At 36.5% G+C, this 21,235-nt stretch overlaps 2 protein-coding genes across 2 annotated transcripts; both read right to left on the bottom strand.

Moving 5' to 3' along the window:
- Positions 1–3,336: 3,336 nt before the first annotated feature.
- On the bottom strand, positions 3,337–4,266 carry LOC100928152 (putative olfactory receptor 5AK3). Its single transcript, XM_003773940.1, has one exon. The coding sequence runs from the start codon at positions 4,264–4,266 to the stop codon at positions 3,337–3,339; it is 930 nt and encodes a 309-aa protein (XP_003773988.1).
- Positions 4,267–15,579: 11,313 nt separating this feature from the next.
- On the bottom strand, positions 15,580–16,509 carry LOC100927887 (putative olfactory receptor 5AK3). Its single transcript, XM_012552682.1, has one exon. It carries the CDS (start codon positions 16,507–16,509, stop codon positions 15,580–15,582), a length of 930 nt encoding a protein of 309 aa, XP_012408136.1.
- Positions 16,510–21,235: the final 4,726 nt, after the last annotated feature.

Consider the following 21,235-nt stretch of genomic DNA (forward strand, 5'->3'; position numbering starts at 1 on the left):
ATTCACCCCACCACTTAGTCCTTTTTCTCTGTGCCTTTGCTGAGAGTGAGAAATTCCAGTCCAACCTCAGAACCAGCCCTTCTACTTCTCTGACCCTGGTCCTTTAAGTTTTGCTTCTTCTCTAAGAGATTTTCTTAAACACACACAGATTATGGGGAATAATGGGAGATTGGCTTCAGGGGAAGTAATGTCACTCCAATTCACCTGCTTGCTCAAGTTCTAAGCTCACTGGAGTCCTAATATGACATCTTGTCAAGTGTTTCAAATGTGAGCACATATATGACAGCCACACAGCATTTTCATGCCTACTCCCCTAGGCATTTCTAGTCTCAGAGGATTATCATGAAAAAAAAGTCGTTATTAGCTACTTTCCATCTGACTTCCCAGGAGTACTCTTGTTGTCCAATTACCTGGGAATTTTGCTGTAATGTTTAGGAATTGTATTTCTTCTAAAGATACTTCAAAATTTGCAAAGCATATAACTTATACTTGTGAGAGGTAATTTTTCAATTTACTAGTAGATAACCTGTGGTTCAGAGGACCCAGATGATTTCCTATGCTCATGTAACTAGCAAATAATCACCCATCAACAGTCATTTCATAAGCATCATCTATGTGTCATTCACTCTGCAGGAAAGTACCAGTCACTTGACTGTAAGCCTAAAGAGGCACAATGGCAAATACTATCTCAGATGCTTGGTAGCTATGAGCAAGTCAATTAACCCCAGCCTCAGTTTTTGTGAGGATCAATGATACAACATGTCAAGTGCCTTACAAATCATATTATAGGTATTCAGTATAATTATTTTCAAAAGAATAACTCTATCCTCACCAAACTCCTTCTCTCCCTGCCTACTTTCTCCCTCTTTCCTTCTCTCCTTCTCCCTCTCCCCTTCCCTCCTGCTTTATTTCTCTGTGTCTCTCTCTGTCTCTGTCTGTCTGTCTGTCTGTGTCTCTCTTTCTCTCCCAACTCCTTATAGACTGATGAAAAATTTGCTAGTCATCATTTTGGAATATTTTGAAATGTGGCTTATTACATTTGTGCTATTAAAGTTGGCTGATGTATAATCTATGAATTAGCTAATCAAAAAATTATAATTAAGTCTTTGATATGGACCAAGAATCCCTCTAGGCACTTGGAATACAAATATTTACGTGAGCTGGGCCCTACTCTCAAAGAATTTGCATTTTATATGTGAAATTTCTAGGAAAGTCCCAATCTGAGGCATGGGTTGGATTGATAACTCAAGAAAGGCTTTTTGGAGAAGGTTATTCTTGAGCAGACTCTTGAAGGAAGCATGGAATACTTTAAGGTAGAGATATGGACGGAGAGCATTTGAGGGGTGATGGATAACCTATGTGGATGCACAGAAATGGAAGATGAGATGCTTTGTGTGATGTGTGGAATAGCCAGAAAGTTACTGCAGATTGTGAAATGGCATGAATAAAATATTAATAAATCTAGAAAAGCATGTAGAAGCTAGATTGGACAGGGCTTTTAAGGCAAATCACCTTGTTCATTTTCCATCATAGAGACGATAAAAACCTCCTAGTTTAGGTAATTAGAGAAATCACATGGTCAGATATGTACTTAAGTGAAATCACTTTGGTATTTATAAATAAGATATGTTGGAGTCAGGAGAACTTTGAGATGAGCAGAGCAAATATAGGCCATGGCAGTATCTCAAGAAAGAGGTGATCAAGTCATGAATTAAAGGAGTGCCTGTGTGAGTAATGAGGAAGGGGGAAATGTGAAATATGTTGTAGAAATAGAAAGTATAAATATTGGCACCTCATTTCCCAAGATATGAGATGATGGAGAATCAGTTCTTAAGAAATATAATCTGGATGTGAAAACTAGTGATTGGAAGGATTCCCCAGAAACAGGGAAATATGGAGAGGGATGGGTTTGTGAAAAAAACAAAAGTTCTCTTTTGGACACATTAAGTTTAAGAGGAATAGTAGAGATTTAATTCAAAATGCCCAATCAATAAATCCATAATTCAGCAATTATTGAGTAAGCTTCCATTATGTGGCAATTAGTAAGAGATACATAGGAAAGGAAAAACTCAAGGTGAATGAGATAAGATACTGGTATTTGTAAGTTCATACAAGATCTACACAGAGTAGATGGAAGGTAACCTTAGAAAAGAAGCCATCAGCCTCTGAAAGACTGAAAAGTCACCTGTAGAAGATGGTACTTGAGCTATGAGTTGAAGAAAGCTGAGGAAACCAAGAGGTATATGGGAGGAGAGAGAACATTTCAGGGTTCGCTAGTGCAAAGGAATGGAAATGAGATGGAACATCACATGTGAAGCTAAAGAAATAGGTCTGTATGGCTGGACCATAGAGTAAACACTCTATGTGTTTGTAATGTGAAAGAAAGGTAGGAATGATCTGGGTTGTGAGAAGCTCTGCCAAAAAGGAATTTATATTTGATTATTAAAATAATAGAAATTCCCTGGAAACTAAGTAATAGGTAGACATGGATATCCCTGTACTTTAGAAAAATCTCTAGGCTATAGATTGAAAACAAAGACTACTCTTGGGAAGAAAGTAGCTCTTAGCATAAACTTTTCAACTTGGTCTCTTCACAATAAATATTGGACATATATATGAGCATCACAAGTAATTAATAATGAGTAAATCCATTTATCATATGCAATACAGAAAACAGATTTTAAAATATTTATATACATTCTAAAATATACAAGAATAAATGGGCTTTCCAGTTGAGTGATGTAAGATACTAAGGAGTATCATCCAAGGAAAGATGGAAGATCATATGTGATGAAAGCAAAAATGAAAATCTGTCTGAATCACAGAGTTGATAAAAAGAACAAATGTATAATAAGTCTGGAAATTGTAGTTTGCAGCAGGTTGTGAAGAGTTTTAAAGTCCTCCCAAGTCATTCTCTAATACTATAAGTTACAATTGAATTTTAGATTGCCAATATGCACAATTCAAAATCAATGGAGGCATTTTCAGGTATAGAATTCCCTAAATCAAGGAAATTATAGGTCTTTACAACTTTCTAATGAAAGTATTTAACAGAAAATGTAAACTATAACCATTACTGTCAGCACTAACAACATTCATAATATCATTATGATTTAATTAAAGATGTTGAGTGATTGTTGATAACTTTTAAAGGCTATTAAAGGAAGTATTCATTGCCCTATGTATATTTCTAAATTTTAACCCTAGTTTGTCACACTCCCCATTTTTGTTTTCTTATTTACATACTGAAGCAATGAGATGGGATGTTCTCTGAACTGATCCACAATCTAGCTATCAAAGAAAAAAAATGAAATGCTTCTGTTAATTGGAACTGACTCAAGAACAACTTTTCATGAGCACTTTCACTGCTCCTTTCACCTCTTTGTTTCTCAGACTGTAGATCATAGGGTTCAGCATAGGTATCACAATGCCATAAAACACAGAGGCTACTTTATCATTCTCTTGTGACTCACTGGAAGAAGGCTGTAAGTACATGTAACAGAGTGTCCCATAGAACATGGTAACAGCAGTCAGGTGGGAAGCACAGGTTGAGAAGGCTTTGTGTCTTCCTGCATTAGAAGGCATCCTTAAAATAGCAGCTAGGATGTAAAGGTAGGAGAGAAACACAGCTAGCAATGTGCCCACCAGATTAAAGCCCACAAAAATCATGATCAACATAATATTGACATCAATATTAGAACAGGAAAGTCTCAGCATTGGGGGCAAGTCACAAAAGAAGTGATTGATTTTGTTAGAATTGCAGAAAGACAGTGAAAGGAGAAAGCCTGTGTGTGTGGTAGCATTCACGGAAGCTATAATGTAGGATCCAGTGACCAACTGGATGCAGACTCTCTGGGACATGACTATTGAGTAACGCAGTGGGTTGCAGATGGCCACATAACGATCTACAGCCATGGTAGCCAGAAGGTAACATTCAACTGTTGCAAATACACCATAAACATATAATTGTACCACACACTCTGAGAATGAGATGGATTTATCTGTGACCAGAAAGTTGACCAACATCTTGGGAGTGATAGTTGATGTGTAACACAGGTCAACAAAAGCCAAGTTTTGGAGGAAAAAATACATGGGAGTGTGAAGGCGAGCATCACACTTGATGAGCAGAATCATACCAACATTGCCCACTATAGATATCATGTAGATGACCAGAAACACAAGGAAGAGGATGTACTGCAGTTCTTGTTGAACTGTAAATCCCAGTAGAATGAACTTGGTCACTCTGGTGCCATTTTCTTGGGTCATGCCTTTTATATCATCTGCAAATAAAGAATATAAAGAGAAATCAAATTAAGAATGAAATGGAATTTAGTTTAATATAAAGAAATTAAAAATTATTTTATTGAAATGTTTTTTTTTTGTTTTCTGAATTTTATTTCTGACTTCATCCTTGCCCATTACCCAACTCAAGGAGTCATCTATTACAAAAAAGACTGAGAAAGAAAGAGAAGAAAGGAGTTCAGCAAAACCAACCAACAAAGTAACTGTGTCTGAGGATGCTCTGACATTTTCTCCTACACATCGGAGCTTGTTTTTCTAATATCAAACTATATTGAGACAGTTTAGGAGTCCCATGACTCTTTGTGACTTCCTTTCCTTGTGACTTTTAATCTGTCTCCTAAAGACATTTTCACAAGGAGTGCAGGTGTGTTTATTCTCAACAGTGACAGCATGGAAGGAATAAGTATCTAGTTTTCATGATATTGTCCAGGAGAGAGCCCTTACTGGGTTGTGTAAATCATAATTTTAATAGATAACATTTATCTAGCACTCTAAAGTTTACAAAACACTTGGCATTAATTTACTTTTAAATTCAGTCCTTATAACTGCCTCAGACATTGGTGTTACTATTAACTCCATTTTACAGAATAGGAAATTAAACAGAATAGGGTTTGTCTGGGGTCTCAGCCCACATGTATGAGACAAGTTTTGAATTCAATATTTCCTGATACCAGTTATAGCACCTATTGATTGTTCTACCTATATACCTCTTTCTGATTTGAGATTTTAAAAAATCTCAGAGAACCCCAAGACAAACATTAGTATTGGTGATGCTGGTCATCCTGGGGTTACCCTGGTAACATTTTTCTTTTCTGAGAGTGGAAAAGATGAGTGTTCTGGGTATTTAGATCCAGAGAATCATTGGTTATTAGACCTGGCAAATGATCCCAAAGATCAGAGGTAGAAAGGTGCTTAGAACAGGAAATGTTAGCTCTGAGTGAAGGAATCCTGAAACCTTGTAGACTTAGAATAGTGTGAGATTTGTGAGGAGCTTCAGAATATCACAAGTAAAAAGTATATTAGAGATAATCTAGCCAAGTCATTTTGTGTTAATAGATGAGAAAACATACCACAAGGAGCTTCCATGATTTCTCTAAGGTCACTTTAAAATATTCTCAAACTCTGAGTCATTAACAGGACTAGAACTAGTGGCCAGAGCTCCTTACATCTAGTCTAGTGCCATTTTTTTTTTGTTTGGAGAATAAGTATCCTTGTCTTTCCTAGAGTGGCCACTTATCTCCCAATGTCACTGGTAATTCCATTTTTGACTTGGGATCATCCACCCCTCCTCCTGCAGCCTAGTGGCCCCTTGATCCTCATGGGTCATTATATTGGTGCTAGCCTTATTGGGCAAACACAGTTGGTTATAGCCCTATTGTGACTCAGAACTCCTGAGCCCAAGAGTTCCACTAACCTGCAACAATCTCTCATAGGGATTATAGACATGTAGCACAATGTCCTTCTTTCCTCCCTATACCCAGACCCAGTTCAGCTTCAACTTCCCTATGTTCTTTTTCTTCCCAGTGGCTGCACATCCCTCTCTGCCCCCACAACATATAGTCACAAACATGTACATGTACCTGTCACATCTCTACAGTGTCTGCTTATAAAAATCATCAGGTCTTTGTGTTTTAAACAATGCCCCATTACCACCTCATTCTTATTGTCTGACCATTGGGCCACCCCTCTCTTGGCCTATATCCATGGTCAAAATGCTATCCTTCTATAGTTAGTCTTTCTTTATTGCTGCCCCCTAGTATAACTCTTTATCCTCCAGCTTAAAGATCAGAGAGATTCATTAGTTAATGAAAGGGAAAGTTTGAATCCATCTTGGTTTTGCTTCTTCTCAAACCCATTTCCCCTTTCAACTTACCTATTTCTTCTGTTGGCATCTCAATGCCTTCCATCTCCTAGGCTTGAAACCTGAGCCATATATTATTCTTCTCTTTCCCTCATCAGTCACATCCAATGGGTTGCCAAGTTCTCATTTCTTTCTCTAAAACTGATCTTGTGGCTATTCTGTCCTTTTTAGTCATGTAGCCGTTCTGATCATTCAGTCCCTCATCACCCTGTGTCTGGGTGATTAAAATGCCTCTCAATGTTTCTGTCTCTTTCCATTATTCTCCTATTTCCACCATCCTTTTAAACATTTTCTAATATACTTTATCTCAGGAACACAAGGCCACTGTCCTTCTCTAGAATATCCACTAGTTCCCTATTGCTCCTGACACTCTTTCAAACTCTTTCACTGGGTATTTATAGACCTAAGTCCAACTTCCTTCAATGGCTCATTTCTCATTATTCTTCATGCCCTTTACATCAGCCCAACTGGACTGCCAACTCACCTCCAAAGTAAGCCTGTCTTATTCTATCCTCCCTGAATATGAACAACTTTCCCCTTTCCAGAGTACTCTACTTCCTCATTTTACCTTTCAGATTCCTAATTGTTCCTTCAGTGCCTCAGTGAGGAAAACTGCATCCTCTTGAAAGTCATCAGTCTCAGAAATCCACAGACATTTCCCTCAAATTTTATTAGTGATTTTCCTCTCTTGCTCTGCCTCTCTGCCTCTGTTTCCCTCCCATTCCTTCCCTACTTCCTTTCTATGTCTCTTTTGCTTCACAATCACTCACTACTTCCTCATATTATTCTCTATTCATGGCAATGATCTTTCCCTATTAAAGGGAAGACAAATATCTTGAGAACCAGGACAATATGCTTTCTATCTTTGTATTTGAAGCACTGAGTTTCAGGTCTTGCATAGATTAGTACACAAGAGATTCAATTAAGAGCCGGCAGGAACTTTTGGAATAATCAAGGATAGCCTTCTCATGTGGCTCATTATATAGTAGTAGAATGAACTGTTTGGAGAAACTTGTACTGTATCATTTTCCCATAGACATCTGGGTGATACAATGGATCAAACAGTAGATATGCAGGGAGGTGTGAGTTCAGTTTCTTCCTCAGACACTTACTAGCTGTGTGATCTTAGGCAAGTCCTTTAATCTCTGTTTGTCTTCAGTTTCCTCACCTGTGAAATGGGAAAAACGATGGCTCCCACCTCACAGACTTGTTATGTAGATTAAATAAGATAATATATGTGAAATGATTTACTGACCATAAAGTGCAATAGGAATCTTTGATCATCCCCCCATCCCCCAGAAATGAAGGGGATGAACTAGCTGATTTCTAAAGTTACTGAGGTTCTAAAAAAAAGTCTGACCCCTAAGGGTGATCTCTAGCTTCTGAAGGTCAGTTGGTAACTTTGGAAAGTCAGATGTCCTGACTACTCACAGCACCACTCAATCCTTTTCTACGGTGCCTTAGCTGAGAATGAGAGGTTCCAGTCCAGTCTCAGAACCAGCCCTTCTGTCTCTCTGACCCTGGTCTCCAAGTTCTGTTTCTTCTTTGAGACACTTTCTCAAACCCACACAGATTATTGGGAATAATGGGACATTGGTTTCAGGGGAAGTAATCTCACTCCAAGTTCTCCTGCTCTCATTAGGTCTAGGCTCACTGGAGTTCTTATGTGACATCTCTTATGAAATTTTCCAAATATGGGCAGACAAATGACAGCCAGAGAGCATGGAGACCTATTCCCCCAAGCATTTCTAGTCCCAGAGGATGAGGAAATATCTTGAGAAAAAGTCACCAGTAGCTGATTTTATTCTGACTTTCCCAGGAGTGTTGTTGTTTTCTAACTACTTGGGAATTTTACAATAATGTTTATGAATTATATTTCTCTTAGAGATACTTCCAAATTGGCAAAACCTATAACTTTATACCTCTGGGAGATAATTTTTCACTTTACAAGTTGGTAACCCACAGTTCAGAGGGTCCAGATAATTTACCTATACTCACATAGCTAGTAAATAATCAATTATCCCATCAACAGTTGTTGTTTAGTAAGTATATTTTTTGTGTCAGCCACTGTGCAGGAAAGCCAAAATTTATGTACTTGACTATTAGTCTGATTGAGATTTCTGAACTTGGAGTCAGGATAAACAAGTTTGAGTATTATTTCAGGTTTTTGCTAACTATGGGCAAGTCACTTAACTTGTATGAAAAATGAGGCTAATAAAATCATCTATATTATGGATTTTCTATGATTATCAAGTGATACAACAAGCCAAGAGCTTTACAAATCATAAAGTATTACAGAAATGCTTAATGTAATCATTATAGATATTAAATATAGTTATTTTCAAAAGAATAACTCCGATCATTAAGCTCTTGATATTTACCAAACAGTCTTCTAGTCACTTAGGATACAAATATATAGGTGAAATAGACCCTAATCTCAAAGAATTTACTTTCTATATGAGATATTTCTAGGGGAACACTAATTTTAGTGATCGGCTCATGAAAGACTTTTTTGGAGAAGGTCATTCTTGTGTAGATTCTTAAAAGAAGTATGGGATTCTCCAAGGTCAAGATATGGAGGGAGAGCATTTGAGGCATGAGGGATGATCCATGTGAATGCACAGAAATGGAAGCTGTGATGCTGTGTGTCATGTGTGGAACAGCCAGAAAATCACTTCAGATTTGGAGAGGGGAGTAATATATCAGTAAGTTGAGAAGAGCAGGTAGAAATCAGGAGTTTTAAGGCAAAATTACCCAGTTCAAATTTTATTATAGAGGCATAAAAAGCCCCTGATTTTAGCTAAGTAGAGGAATCATGTGGTCAGATGTGGACTTAAGTGATATCACTTTGGCAGTTGTGATAAAGATGGATTGGAGTCTGGAGAAGCTGGAAATGAGCAGAACAAATAAGAGGTCGTGACAGTTTCCCAAATGAGAGATGATCAAGGCTTGAATTAAGTTGTTGCCTGTGTGAATAATGTGGAAGTGGGAGATGTGAAATATGCTATAGAGCTAGGAAGTATAAGATTTGGCACCTTGTTTCCCAAGATATGAGATGATAAGGAATTAAAAATTACATTGGGCACTGAAATCCAGATATTGGAAGACAGAAAACAGGTAAGTTTTCTCCTCAATTCTTACTATGGTTTTTTCCCTCTTATTTTGTTTCTCTGACTCTGTCTCCTTCCCTTCCTCTCTATTTCCCTCTCTATATCTCTTTTGATTTTTATCATTCACTACTTCTCCATATTATTCTTTGCTAATGGCATATTCTGCTCCTTCCCCACTAGAGAAAAAATATTTTGAGCACCAAGACAGTTTTATTTCTATCTTTGTTTTTAAAACCCAGAGTGCCAGGCTTTGCATAGGAGACTCAATTAAGGGCAGGAAGGAGCATTAGGGATAATCAGGGACAGCTTTCTCATGTGACTCAATACATAGATATTGACATGAATTGGATAAATTTTTTGCTTATCATTTTCTTATAGACATCTGGGTGATATAATGAATCAAATATTGCTTTAGTGTTAGGGAAATTTGAGCTTAAGGTTTATCTTAGACAGCTGTGTAAACCTGGACAAGTCATTCAACCTCTGCTTGTTCTAAGTTTCTTCATCTGTAAAATGGGGAGAATGATGACTCTTACCTCACAGGGTTGTTAAGAAGATCAAATGAGATAATATATGTGAAGTGTTTTACAAACTACAAAGTGCAATAGGAATCCTAAGTGTTACCTCCCCAGAAATGAAGAGGATGAATTAGTTTATCTCTAAAGTCACCGAGGTTCTAAATCTTAAGAGCTCTGATCCCTGAAGGTGATTTTTATCTTCTCTTAAAGGTCAGTCAGTAACTCTGTAAAGATAGATGTCCTACCTATTCACTCTACCACTCACTCCCTTTTCATTGTGGCTTTGTTAGGTGTGAGATGTTCATGTTCACCTTAGAACCAGCTCTTCTGTCTCTCTGATGCTGGTCTTCCAAGCTCTGCTACTTCCCTAAGATACTTTCTGTTCATTTGGAATAGTATGAGATTGACTGAAGAGAAAGTAATCTCATTCCCAATTCTTCTGCTCCCATCAGATTTAAGCTCACTAAATTTCTAAGGTGACATTTTTTTAAGTGATCCAAATATAAGCACACATATTCCAGCCACATAGAATTGGCATTTCTGGGCCCAGAGGTTTTGAAAAGATCATAAGCGATAGTTGTCATATTTAGCTATTCTAAAATTTGGACTTCTGAGATCAAGTTACTACTATTGCCATTTTTTACTTTATAGAAAGATAACCTATAATTCAAGGGTCCCAGATGATTTACTTGTAAACAATAAATTGTAGGATTCTGGTTTTTAATCCAATCTATTTGTTTCCATTTTATGGTAGAGATCATCCCATTCATATTCACATATAAAGTTACCAACTCTGTATTTCCTGCCATCTTGTTTACCCCCATTATGCTTTTCTCTTCCCTTTTCCTCTTTTCCTTCTCTCCACTATTTTGTCACTGATTATCCCTTCCCCCAAACTGCTCTCCCCTTTTGCAGCCCCTTCCCCTTTCTTATGCCTTTCCCCTTCTACTTCTATTCTCCCTTCTATTAGCCTCCCTCTTCCTTTCCCCCTTCCCTTCTAACTTTCCTATAGGTTGAAACAAGCTTCTCTATGAAACGAAATGTGCCTGATATTCTCTCTTTGAGCCAAATCTGATGAGAATAAGATTCTCACCATGTTCATTCATCTTCCTTCTTTCCCTCAATTGCAATAGGTTTTTTTTAGCCTCCTCATGCATTGCAATTTATCCCATTTTAACTCCATCTTCCTCATGTTCCAATAGAATTACCTTTCCTCCTATAGTTTCTTTTTTTAAAATCATCACAATAAAATAAAATTATAGTTGCATTCTCTAAGTATACCCCTAAAAGAGATACGTATCTCCATAGTTAAACATATCATCTCCTCATAGAGGGATATAAACATTTTAAGTTTTAAAAGAAAATTAGTTTTTTCTTTGTTTTACCTTTTTATGCTTCTCTTGAGTTCTGCATTTAAAGATCAAATTTTCTATTCAGTTCTGATCTTTTCATAAGAAATAGATGAGATTTCACCGTTTCATTGAATGTCTATCTCTTCCTCCTGAAAGATTATGCTCAATTTTGCTTGATAATTGATTCTTGGCTTTCAGAATATCAAATTCCATGTCCTTGGATCTTTTAAAGTTGAAGCTACTAGGTCATGGGTAATTCTGATTGTGGCTACTTGATATTTAATTGTTTCCTTCTGGCTGCTAGCAATGTTTTTTCCTTGCTTTGATAATTCTGAAATTTAACTACAATGATTTTTGGAATTTTCATTTTGGTTTCTTTCAGGAGGTGATTGGTGAATTCTTTCAATGGCTATTGTACTCTTCAGTTCTAGGACATCCAGGCAATTTTCTTTGATGATTTCCTGAAAGATGATGTCTAGGTTCTTTTTTTCATCGTAGTTTTCAGGAAGTTCAATAATTCTTAGATTGTATCAAGATAAATCAGTTCAAATCCTACCTCAGATTCTTGCTGGCTATGGGCAAGTCACCATCAGTCTCAGTTTCCTTGTTTGCAAAATCAAGCTAATAATAGCATCTATCTGGTGGGTTCTTTTTTGGAGGAACAAATTATATATCATGTCAAGTATTTTGCAAGTCACAAAATGTTACATAAATACTTAATCTTATTATTATAGGTATTAGGTATAATTATTTCCAAGAATGAACTACCCTTCCCCCAATTAGTCCTCTCTCTCTCATCTGTCTCTTTTTTCCATCTCTCTCTCTGTGTTTCTCTTTTCTCTATGTTTGTCTCTTTCAGTCTCTTTGTGTCTCTGTCTCTCTGCAGACCTGGGGAAATATATGCTATTCATATGGAATATATTGAATGTTTGTAATATTGTAATATTTGTAATTCTTTTGTCTAATATGACTAACAGTCAGTTTGAGTTGGGTAATGGGTAATCTGTCAATTAACTAAGTAAATATGTTTATTAAACTTTTGCTATGGATCAGGCAATATTCTAGGATCTTGGGATACAATGATATAGGTGAATAGGCCCCATTCTATCTAAAAATTATAGGCATTTAAATATAAAAAAATATGTGACATATTACTATGGGGACCTAATCAAAGGGGTGGAGTGGAAAGATCACTCAGAATTGACTTTTTAGAGAAGATAATTTTTGAGTAGACTCTTGAAGAAAGTATGGAATTCTTCAAGGTAGAGATATGGAGGGAGAGTATTTGAGACATGAGAGATGACCCATGAAATTGCACAGAAATGGAAAATGGGATGCTGTGTGTGATATTGTGGAACAACCAGAAAGTCATTGCAGATTGTGGAAAAAAGAATGATATATAGTAGCAAGTTTATAAAAGCAGGTAGAAGTCAGCTTGAACAAGGTTTTTAAGGCCAAATCTCCTACTTCATAATTTATCCTAAAAGCAATAAAAAGCTCCTGGATTTTGTTGAGTAGGGGAATAACAAGGTCAGGTATGTACTTCAGTGATATCACTTTGGCAGTTGTAAATAAGCTGTATTGGAGTTAGCAGAAACTGGAGGCTATGACAGCCAATATGAAGCCACTGCAATATCTAAAGTTCTCACTTTAGATGATCAAGGATTGAATTAAGGTACTTCCTGTGAGGGAGCAATGAGGAAGGGAGAGATGTGGAATATGTTGTAGCAGTATGAAATATGAGATTTGGCATGTTATTCCTCAAGATATGAGATGATGTAAAATTAATTGGTGAGAATTACAATGTGATGGTGAAATTTAGAGATTGGAAGATATGTGGTATTCTTGACAGAAAAAGAGGAATATGGAGAGGGATGACTTTGTATAGAAATGAGTTCTACTTTGGACATGTTAACTTTGAGACATATTGGATATTTAATTCAAAATGTCCAATTAATAACTACATGATTCAACAATCACAGAATAAGATTCTATTATGTGCTAATCAGTAAGACATGATATAAGCATCAATAGGTTCATCATGAGCTACACTGAGTAGATGGAAGGTAACCTTAGAAAAGAAAATGTCAGCATATGGGGAGACTGGGGAAAGGCACCTGTAGATGAGACTTGAGCTATGAGCTGCAGAAAGCTGGGGAAACCAAGAGGTAGAGGTGAGGAGAGAGCACATTCAAAACTTGGTGGGGCAGCCAATGGAAAGGACTGGAAATGGGTTGGAGCATCACATGTGAAGCCAAAGAAATAGGCCTGTGTGGAACATCTAGTCTATGGTGAGGAATAATGTGAAAGAAAGATAGGAATGGACTGGGTTGTGATGAACTTTAAATGTCAAAAATGTTGTTTATATTTGATTCTTAAAATAGTAGAAATTCCCTGAACTTTACTGAATTGTGGGGAGACATGGTTAAATCTGTACTTGAGGAAAATCACCAGGCTATCAGTAGAGAACAAAGATGTTTTCTTGACTACTTATTTTTGAGCAAGCATTTGGGATTAAGTGACTTGCCAAGGATAATACAACTACTAACTGTTAATTGTCTGAGATGGAGTTTGATGTCAGGTCCTACTTGATCCCTTCCAGGGCTGGTGCTCTACTCTTCTCACTGCCCCTCTTGACTACTCTTGAATAAAGAAAGTAGCCTTAGCTTATACTTTTCAGCTTAGCCTCTTCACACAAAAAATGGATCATACATAGGAATATTACAAATAATGAATAATAAATAAATCCATTTATTATATGCAACGTAGAAAACAGAATTTAAAATAGCACAAACATACATAGTATAGTATAAATAGTAGAATAATAGTATAAAGCAGTGTAAATTCAAATATATTACAAGAATAAGTGTTTTTCAATTGAATCATATAAGTTACTAGTTCATCCAAGAAGAGATGGGAAATCTTATATGATGAAAAGAAAAAAAAGGAAAATCTGGCTGAATCAAGTTTGCAGCAGGTTGTGAAAGGTTTTAAATACCAAATAAAAAAGTTTAAATTTTATTGTAGAGATGATAGGGAACTCTGGAGTTCATAGAGGAGGTGAATGTCATGGGCAGGCCTCTGTTTCTAGAATATTACCTTGGAGCCTCTAAATATACATAAATACATACACACAATTCACATATATGTTTGTTTGAAGGGCTACCAATTTAGAATAAGTAGAAATTCTGGCAGTGGCTTATCATCACGAGAATTTTTCTAGTTTTTGCCTTAGATCTTAGTTGTCAAGCTTTCTACTGCTACTAACTAGATGAATGGATTTGGAAAGGTCATAGGACATCATTAGACCTAAATTTACTTCTCTGTAAAATGGGTTGCACTTGAAAATCACTAATATCCTTGCCATACTTAATTTTCTATGAGTCATAACTTTTTCAGACTCAATTTCCTTATCTGTAGAATAGGACAAACAATATTGTTTTACTTACTGTGTAGGTTACTCTGAAGATCTAATTTAATCCAAAGTAACATATGGCTTTAAAATCAGAAAGACCTGAATTCAAATCTCGTTCATTTTAGCTGTGTGACCATGGGTAAGACTCTTAACCTTTCAGTGCCTTCCAAGTCATTCTCTAACACTGTTAAGTCACAACTGAATTTTGGCTTGCCAATCTTCACAATTGGAACTCAGTGGAGGAATTTTCAGACTTAGAATTCCCTAAATCAAGGAAATTACAGGTTCTGATTACTCTTCTCCACTTTCTATATGGAAATATTTAACAAAATATATAAGCTTTTGCCACTAATGCCATCCCTAATGCTATCATTTGTAATATTATTACAATCATGTTAATGATGTTGAGTTTTTGTTAATAACTTTTAAAAGCTACTAAGAGAATGATTTTAGCAGTTCTACATGTGTTTCTAAAATTTAACCCTATTTTGTCACATCCTCCATAGTTGTTATCTTATTTACATAGTGAAGCAATGAGTTGGCGTGCTCTCTGAATTGATCCAGTATCAAGCTATTCTAGAAAAAAATGAGATGGTCTTTGGCTGCTTTTCTAAACTAGAAAACAAGCCCTGACTCATGAACAACTTTTTTTGGTAGGTAGGTTTTCTTTTATTTTCTTTTTAAAAAATAATAGTAGATTTTTATTTTTCAAAATACACACAAAGATAATTTTCAACATTTAACCTTGCAAAAACCAAGTTTTTCTTTCCCCTCCCTTTCTTTGCCTCTCCTCTTTACAGCAAGTAATTAAATATAGGTTAAACACATGCAGTTCTTCTAAATATAATTCCACATTTATCATGCTGCACAAGAAAAATTAAATCAAAAAGAAAAAATGAAAAAGAAAAACAAACAAACAAGCAAAAACAACATCAAAAAAGTGAAAATACTATTTTGTGATCAACATTTAGTCTTCATAGTCTGCTCTCTGGCTGCAGATGACTGAAATAAAAGGTCTGACTCATGAACAACTTTTCATGAGCATTTTCGCTGCCTCTTTCACCTCCTTGTTTCTCAGACTGTAGATCAGGGGGTTCAGCATGGGTATCACAATACCATAAAACACAGAGGCCACTTTATCATTCTCTTGTGACTCACTGGAAGAAGGCTGTAAATACATGTAAGAGAGTGTCCCATAGAAAATGGTGACAGCAGTCAGATGGGAGGCACAAGTAGAGAAAGCTTTGTTCCTCCCTGTAGTAGAGGGCATCTTCAAGATGGCAGCCAGGATGTAAATATAGGAGAAGAACACAACTAGCAATGTGCTTACCAGATTAAAGCCCACAAAAATCATGACCAACATGACATTGACATCAATATTAGAACAGGAAAGACTCAGCATTGGGGGCAAATCACAAAAGAAGTGATTGATTTTGTTTGAATTGCAGAAAGACAGTGAAAGGAGAAAGCCTGTGTGTGTGGTGGCATTCAGGGAACCTATAAAATAGGATCCAGTGACCAATTGGACACAAGCTCTCTGAGACATGACTATTGGATAACGGAGTGGGTTACAGATGGCCACATAACGATCTACAGCCATGGAAGCCAGAAGGTAACTTTCAATTGTGGCAAATACCCCATAAACATATAATTGTATCACACACCCTGAGAATGAGATGGATTTATCTGAGACCAGAAAGTTGACCAACATCTTGGGAGTGATAGCGGATGTGTAACAGAGGTCAACAAAAGCCAAGTTTTGGAGGAAAAAATACATGGGCGTGTGAAGGTGAGCATCACACTTGATGAGTAGGATCATACCAATATTGCCCACTAGAGATGTCATGTAGATGAGCAGAAATACCAGGAAGAGGATGTACTGAATTTCTTGTCGAACTGCAAATCCCAGTAGAATGAACTCGGTCACTCTGGTGCCATTTCCTTGGGTCATGGTTTTTAGATCATCTGCAAATGATGGAGACAGAGAGAAGGACCAAGGGATTTTAGTGACCTCATATTAGGATTGAACTAGAATTATTTTAATAATAGGGGTATTTTAAAGAAAATTATTCAAATATTTTGTTTTCACATCATTTTCATTTCTGAATTTATTTTTCTCCACTATCCCACTGAAGGAACCATCTCATTTGGCAAAGACTGAAAAAGAAAAAGAAGAAAAAAGTTGAGCAAAACCAAGCAACATAGCAATTTTGAATGAGGATGCTCTGACATTTTCTCCACATTCTGAGGTTGGTTTTCTAAGGTTATTATATATGAGGCAGTTTAAGAGTTATGGATTTCCTTGTGATTTTCAATCAGGGACTTAAAGACAGTTACACAAGAAATGCAGGTTTGTTTATTCTCTTCAAATAACAGCATGGGAGGAATAAGTATTTAGTTTCCCTGGTGCTGTTCTGAAGGAGAAAGCCCTTGCTGGGCTGTTTAAGTCATAATATTAATAGATAACATTTATCAAGCATCCTAAACTTTATATTTATTTTTAAATTCAATTCTCATAATTGACTGGACTTTGGTGTTACTTCTATCCCCATGTTATGGAAGAAGAAATTAGATAGGTAGAGGGCAAATGTTTTGCTCAGGGTCTCTCCACAGATGTATGAGACAAATTCTAGTTTCAAGATTACCTGACTCCAGATTTAGCGCTCTATTCACTATATCACTATATGTCTCCTTCTCATTTGATATTTTAAAAAAACTCAGATAATTTAAAAATAAACCATTAGTATTGGCATTGCTGAACATTCTGGAGCTACCCTGGCAACATTATTTCTTTGCCTAGAGTGGAAAAGAAGAGGATGTAGGAATATTACATCTAGGGAATCACTGGTTATTAGAGTTGGAAAATTAGCCCATGGGTGAAAGTTAGAAGGTACTAAGAAGAGGAAGTATTAGATCTGAGTGAAGGAGTTCTGGAACCTTGAACTAAGAATGATGTAGTACCCTTGAGGAGCTTCAGAATGTCAGAACTGAAAGGCAATTAATGATCACCTAGCCAAGTCTCTTTGTATTAACAGATGAGAAAACAAGGAACTTCCATGATTTCTCTAAGACAACACTTAAATATCCCCTAATTCTGAATTATTAGTGGAACAGGTTCAATGCCTGCTGTTTTTTCTTTTTCTTTTGGAGAATGAGTCTCCTTATCTTTCCTAGTGTTGAGGAATAGTTTACTCATCTCTCGATATCACTGATAATTTTATTTCTGACTTGGGCTAGTCCATCCATTCTCCTTCATCTTGGGAACCTCTGCTTCTCATGGTTCATTATATTGGTGCTAGCCTTACTGGGTAAACCCAATTGGCTCTAGCCTTATTATGGTTCAGAACTCCTGAACTCAAGAGATCCATTAACCTGAGTCTCCTTCAGTAATGTGCCACAATTTCCTCCCTCCCTCCCTCCCCATACCCATGCCCTCCTCACTCTCATGTTACCTTTCTTCCCAGTAAATGCACATCTCTCTCTGCTCCTACTACATATGTCATGAACATGTACATGTACCTGAGTCACATTTATACAGTGTTCACCCAAAGTAATAACCATGTCTTTGTATTTTAATTGATGCCTCATTATCACCTCATTCTTATTGTCTAACCATTGGGCAACCTCTCTCTTGGCCATGGTTAGAATGTCATCCTTCTATAGTAGTCTTTCTTCATTGCTGTCCCTTTTCCCATCTCTTTTTGCCCCTTCAAGTTAAAAATCAGAAAGATTAGTTAATAACTTGTGAAAAGGAAAGTTTGAATCCATCTTGGTTCTGCCTCTTATCAAATCCATCTCTTTTTCCAACTCACCTGTTTCTTTTGGTGGCATCTCAATGCCCAGGCTCAGAATCTGAGTTATGTGTTATTCTTCTCATTCCCTTATTAGTCACATTCAATCGGTTGCCATTGTCTATCAGTTCTTCCTATAAAACTGCTCTTGTGTCCATTCTATCCTTTTCAGTAATACAGCCATTCTGATCTCATCACCCTGTATCTATGTAATTATAATGCCTCCCAATGACTCTTTCTCTTTCCACTCTCTTCCTTATTCAATCATCCTTCACAAAGTTTCCAAAATTACTCTGCCCTGAGCAAACGACATCCCTGTCCTTTTCTGGAATATTTAATGGCTTCTTACTGCTCCTGATAATATATGAAATTCTATAACTCTTTCACTGAGTAGCTTAGAACTTGGCTCTTACATTCTTCTAAGACTCATTTCTCACCATTCTTTATGCATTTTATATATAAGCCAAACTGGACTCCCAAGTCTTGTCCAAAGTAACTGTCCTTCACTATCTTCCCAGAATATGAACCAGCTTCTCCTTTCTGAAGTATTATCTTATTTGTCAGATTTTAATTGTTCTTTCAAGGCCTTAGTGAGGAAAATTGCATCCTCTGGGAATTTATCCTTCTCAGAAATCCACATGAAAATGAATGAAATCATTTTCCTCCTCAATTTTTATTATGGTTTTCTCTCTCTTGCTGTTTCTTTGATTCTTTCTTTTTCCTTTCCCCCTTACTTTCTTCTCTATGTCTCCTTAACTCCTCATTGCTTCTATATAATATTCCTGCAAATAGTATGTCTTACTCCTTCCCCATTAGAATAAAAGACAAATATCTTGAGGACTGGGATAATATGCTTTCTATCTTTGTATCTCAAGTCCTGAGCTCCAGTCCTTGCATAGATGATTACAGAGGAGGATTAGGAAGGAACATTAGGGATAATCAAGGAAAGCCTTCTTATGTGGCTCAATGCATACATAGTAACATGAATTGGATTGATAAACTTCTTGTGTATCATTTTCCAATAGACATTTAGCTATAGAGTGAACTGGATCTTCAATTCGTCATTATGAACATCTGAATTCAAATTCTGCCTCAGACACTTACTAGCTGTGTGAAACTAGGCAAACACTTAACTTCTGCTTGGTTTTAGTTTTCTCATCTGTAAAATGGGGAGAATGATGCCCCCTATCTCTTAGGGTTGTTATGCAGGTCAAATGAGATAATATATATGAAGTGCTTTATAAGTTATAAAGTGCTATAGGAATCCTTGATTATTCCTCCCCAGAAATGAAGGGGATGAACTAGCTGATCTCTAAGGTTACTGAGGTTCTAAATCTTAAGAGCTCAGAACCCTGAGTCACCTACCTATTCATCCCACTGCTCACTCCCTTTTCATTGCGGCTTTGCTAGAGGTGAGAGGTGTCAGTCCAGCCTTGGAACCAGCCCTTCTGCCTCTGACCCTGGTCCTCCAAGCTCTATTTCTTCCCTAAGATGCTTTCCCAAGCACACAGAATTTATTGGGAATAATGGGAGATTAGCTTCAGGAAAAGTAATCTCATTCCAAGTTCTTCTGTTTCCATCAGTTCTAAACTCACTGAAGTTGTAAAGTGACATCTCTTCAAGTACTGCAAATGCAGGCACATATAAGTCAGCCACGTAGCATGGGGACCTGCTCTCCTGGGCATTTCTGCCAAGAGAATAAGGAAATATCTTCAGAAAAAGTTATCATTAGCTACTTTCTTTCTGACTTCTCAGGAGTGCTGTTGTTTTCCAATTACTTGGAAATTTGCAGTAATGATTACAAATTATACTTCTTAGATACAATAAAGTTTGCAAAACCTATGACTGTACCACTGAGAGCAAGGTATTATTATTGTCATTTTTTACTTTACAAATAGTTAATCTTCTATTCTGAAGTCTCAGATGATTTACTTATGCTCACATAAGTAGTAAACAATCACCAACCCCATCCACAGGCATTTAATAAACATTTTCTTTGTGCCAGACACTGTAAAAGAAGATTTCCATATCCTTCATTTGACTGTAAGTTTGATGAGGGATAGTTGAGAGAACTTATGAACTTGGAATCAGGATAGACAAGTTGGAAAATTTCAGACACTTGCAACCTGTGGGAAAGATATTTCATTTCAGTCTCAGTTTATTTTTTCTACAAAAATGAGGCTAATAATGGCACTTATCTTGTGGATTTTTATGAGGATCAAATGAAATAACATAGTTTACAAATCTTAAAAGTGCTACATACTCAATGTTATTATCTTTCTCTCTTTATAAATGTATATAAATATATACACATATAAGTGTATATAAATATATACAAATATATACACACATATGTATACATGTGTGTATAGAATGGGAAAATATCTCTATTCACAATTTTGGAATATCTTCAATGGTGTGCAATTAGACTTGTGTTATTTAAGTTGGGCAAAAGTACTCTTATCAATTAACTAATCAAAAAATAATTGTTAAGCTTTTGAGCTAGACCAAGCACTTTACTAGGCATCTGGAATACAAATATATAGGTGAAATAGCCCCTGCTCCCAAAGAGTTTGCATCCTATATGAAAAATATGTGTGCATTCAAATATATGCATAAGACATGGAATATTTCTGTGAGAGCACTAATGTGAGTTGTGGGGTGGATAGAAAACTCAGGAAAGACTTTTTTGTAGAGGGTAGGTTTTGAGTGACATTTAAAGTGTAGAATTCTTCAAGGTAGAGATATAGAGGGAGAAAATATATAAGACATGAAGGGTAACCCACATGAATGCACAGAAATGGAAGATGAGGGGCTATATGTGATGTATGGAACAACCAGAAAATCACTGCAGATTGTGGGATGGGGAGAATAATGCATTAGTAA

The sequence above is a fragment of the Sarcophilus harrisii genome, chromosome 6 (genome assembly GCF_902635505.1).
Source record: "Sarcophilus harrisii chromosome 6, mSarHar1.11, whole genome shotgun sequence".
Taxonomy (NCBI): Eukaryota; Metazoa; Chordata; class Mammalia; order Dasyuromorphia; family Dasyuridae; genus Sarcophilus; species Sarcophilus harrisii.

Coding starts and splice junctions, on each gene's coding strand:
- LOC100928152 (XM_003773940.1), bottom strand. CDS start 4,266: ATGACCCAAGAAAATGGCACCAGAGTGACCAAGTTCATTCTACTGGGA.
- LOC100927887 (XM_012552682.1), bottom strand. CDS start 16,509: ATGACCCAAGGAAATGGCACCAGAGTGACCGAGTTCATTCTACTGGGA.